The 3,953-nt window shown below is 40.6% G+C and overlaps 1 protein-coding gene across 2 annotated transcripts in view; it reads right to left on the reverse strand.

Moving 5' to 3' along the window:
• Nucleotides 1–3,953, reverse strand: part of hecw1a (HECT, C2 and WW domain containing E3 ubiquitin protein ligase 1a) — a 53,408-nt gene that overhangs the window by 36,945 nt on the left and 12,510 nt on the right. For both annotated transcript variants that reach the window (XM_014015291.1, XM_014015290.1), the window contains exons 3-5: nt 3,386–3,707; nt 3,087–3,194; nt 95–189 (exon numbers count right to left, since the gene is read on the reverse strand). In XM_014015291.1, the coding sequence (XP_013870745.1) occupies nt 95–189; nt 3,087–3,194; nt 3,386–3,707 (525 nt within the window). The remainder of the gene's footprint in view (nt 1–94; nt 190–3,086; nt 3,195–3,385; nt 3,708–3,953) is intronic.

The raw sequence follows: 3,953 nt of genomic DNA on the forward strand, positions 1-3,953 counted from the left end.
CACACACACACACACACACACACACACACACACACACACACACACACACACACACACACACACAAACAAAATCAAAACTTTGAATCAGACTTACCGCAGCAGAGATCTTTCTGATGGTCACGCTGGGGGTAGTGGCCCGTAGCGCTCCGGTGACTCCATGGTAGTACCTGAAGCACACCAAGGTCTCAGCTAGGGAGGAAAAAGAAAAAAGATGAAATTGTTGCCTTCAACAATCCCTGATATGTTATTTTATAAATGTGTCTGTTTGTGTAAATAAATTGTCCTCAGTGACCATAAAATGAGAACACACAAGGAATTTTATAAAAGGGATGCACCAGTATTAACAAAAGTATTTAGTATCGGTCTCATATAGTGTACTCTTGTACTTATAAAATGCTCTGATATCACTTTAAGGCAGCATGGGGTTCATCTCTTAGCTGTTGTTTTGTTAGTTGGAAGTTTGAATCTACACTTTGAATGAGGTACTGGAGGTAATTCACCATAAAGTTGTTTGCTAGCTGCCAAAAAACAACAGAAGAAGAAGCCATGTGGAACTATTTCAAAGTAAACGAGTGAGCAGAAGAGGGTGCTGAGAATAAACAGATCTGAGCCTGAGTTTCCTCACTGCTCAGTCTCACAGCTCAGACCCTGGTGAGGAGGATGAAGGCCTCCATCTGCATCATCAATAAGGTGAAAAAGTACAAAAGGACATTTTACACAACTGTCATTAATGAGTTTAAAAAGTCTGACCATTGCTCCATTGTTTTCATAGTATTGTTTATATTTCAGCTTTGAACAATGTTACTGGGCAGAAATATCACCAGCTGCAATGTATCAAATCTATAATTAGAGGTTCTACAAAATGAAAGAAGTGTAATGGCTAACAGTACTCATATCGGTACTCAAAAATGATCGGAGTCATCTCAGTTCAAACCACCACAGGTATTTAACCTTAACAAATACAAAACTAGCTGTAATTCAGTCCATATTGAACTACAGGTGTGGTTGTAGCTGAGAGTCATCCCCAACTCATACCTGGACAACTACTCATTGCACAAGAGCTTTAACTAAAACCAGTAATAACTGCAATCAAAATGGTCTGTTTTAAAATTTTCTTATGAACCAATAGACAGATTTACAACTAGTCAATCCGATTTCAATGGCTACCACAGCCAATTGGCCAAATTGCTATAATTCAGTGAATTTTACAAATATTGAGCTAAAACCTGATGTGACTGTTGCGTGCAGACCAATCCTGAACACAACCGTCCATAAACCAGCCTGCTTGTCCTGAGCACCCAGTTTCACCTCACAGAGTCTGAATCTTGTGACAAGAACTAATGTTTGGGGCGAGTTGAACACTTGATCTAGTTTAACACCCCACCTACCCCCACCTCTCAGGAGAATGAAGCCAGCTGCTCAGAAAAATGCTTTTCCAGCTGTTATAGAGGTTTGTGCTAGTTCTGTAAGTGGGAACACCTGCATATCTTCATGCAGATTTAATTGAATGGTTTTTTTTTCGTGACTGCGTACACACACGCTGTTCCCCGCGTCCCTGAAGGCAAAAGATATGCAGTTTTCTGTGCCTCCTCTTCCTCGCTGATGTGAATGTAAACAGGCCTGTTACTCCTCCAGAGACAAAAGTACTGTGAGCCTGTAGACAGCATCAGCTCTGACAGCTTCTGCACTACAATGGAAACATTAGACTCACTCTCTCTCTCACTCCCTCTCACTCTCTCTCATATGTATGCAGTTGAATTCAGATGTTGAAGTCAATGATGGTCAGCCTATTACAACTGAAATCAAATTTCTGCAGGGTAATACCCGCTAAATAGTAATATGTGATATAAAATGCATTTATTTTATTTACCATTATTTAACCAAGCAAATCTTACTGATATTTCTTTTTCAAGGGCAGCCTGGGCCTGAAGGTGACTTATTGTACAGGTTTCTGGGCTGTGGGGGAAACCGAAGTACCTGGAGAAAACCCATGCAAGCACGAGGAGAACATGTAATCTCTGCACAGAAACACCTGAGGTCCAAACAGGGGATTGAACCCAGGAACTTCTTCATCAATGCTAAACATTGAGCCATCGTGCTGCCAAAAAATAAGTAACTGCATAAATATTCATCTYCTTTAAAGTGACTTAATTGAAGTCTGAGAGAAGATTATTGAAAAGTACAAGTCAGAGCAGAGGTTTCCAGCCTGAGGTTGGGGGTCCAGGAGAGGGTGGGGGGGCATTGACCTTGTCTACTCAATTGTCAATCCATTTATTGTTTATATAATGTATTAAAAAATCCCTAAAACAAGTCTGTTTCAATAATGGAGGGGGGCTCAGCTTGGTTTGAAATTAAGAAAGAAAAAAAGGTCAGGAACCACTGGATTAGAGGATGGATACAAAAGGATTTCCAAGGTCCTAAACATCCCCAGGAGTTTTGTTTAATCCATCATCATCATCYGGGGAACAAAAATTATTTGGTTAATTGTAGGGGTGTGACCACGGTACAATTCCAACAACTAAATCCTGGATTTATCATTACAACAAAATCACTTTTAATGTTAACTGGCTGCCAAAGCGAAGCAAAACAACATGTCTGTTCTGTTGCAAATTCTGTGACAAATAGTTCAGAAAAAGTCACAGAAAATAGAGAACGTGAACAGGTTGAAAAATAGACCCAAACAGAATATGAAGGTACTGTGTCTACGCAGTATCAGGAGAGACTAAATTCATCTTTCTGCACTCCTAGAGACTCCAAGTACACAACAAAATGTATTTAATGGTTGAAAACATGGATTTGAATGATACGTCCCCTTTAAAGGAATTATGAACCTTAAATTACTAATTATTAATGAGTTTTGTTCTTGTTTGTTGATATTTTTCAAACACTGAAACAGCCGTAGGAAACACAGATCAACACATAAACCCAATAGTGTTCAAATGACATCTTCACTGTCCTTATAATGTTGAAATGAAGGCAAACTTTTGTAGCTGTACACAACAATTTACACTGTGTGGTGACAAACTAAAAGTAATAATAAACATACTTTTTTTAATTAAAATTTGCTCTGTTATTATTTTACTTACAGTCAGTGAAGTGGGAGCTGCAGTCAATTTTCCAAACAATCTGTCCTTTGTGAGATCCACTGATCCCTCGGTTCTTGTAGTCCAGAAAGTTCTCAGACTGAGCCTCGTCTGAAAGGAGACATGAGCCACGTGAGACAACCTGCTCCTCTCTTTGCTTAACTCCATCTTTACCTCTGATGGTGGAGATGAAGCAACTAGTTTCAGATATTTAGCTTTCTGCTCCTGTTCCAACATTTCTGTCAGTAATAGACCACCACAGTGACGTTCTGAGCAACAACAAATGAGATGAGCCCACTTACCAATGAGATACATTCCAATCCAATCACCAGCATCCACTTCCTCCTTGATGTCCCATGAGATGACCAGGTCTTCAGACTGTCCGATGATGTAGTGGGCGGAGCTGACGGTGAGCGTGGAGCGGGTGTCTGGTGAGACCAGATCAGTGTCACTGGTGGAGCGGGGTAACGCCAGCACAAAGGTGTCCTGGTTCAGACCGTTGACAGCGAAGGATTCTGGGCCGTAACTGTGGCGCGTTGCGTCCTTACAGCGTTGGCGGGGCAAGCCGCTGCGGGTCGGGGTGGCCATGGCAGCCAGGCTCAGGAGCCGGTTCTGGTACAGGTTCTACAAACAAACACACGACAAGATCTTAGTTCCTTTTTTATAAGAGTGAGAAGACTACTGCCTGGACAAAGAGGTGAGAGGATCCCTGCATGTTTGAAAGTTAAAGGGATCCCAGATTAGTTGTAACATTGGACTTTATTTGATAAAAATATATTTTAACTGTAATTCAATTCAATTCAAATTCAATTCAAAAATACTTTATTGATCCCGAAGGGAAATTTGGTAAAATAAAGACTGTAAAAATAC

The sequence above is a fragment of the Austrofundulus limnaeus genome, unplaced genomic scaffold, assembly GCF_001266775.1.
Source record: "Austrofundulus limnaeus strain Quisiro unplaced genomic scaffold, Austrofundulus_limnaeus-1.0 Scaffold126, whole genome shotgun sequence".
NCBI classification, from domain to species: domain Eukaryota; kingdom Metazoa; phylum Chordata; class Actinopteri; order Cyprinodontiformes; family Rivulidae; genus Austrofundulus; species Austrofundulus limnaeus.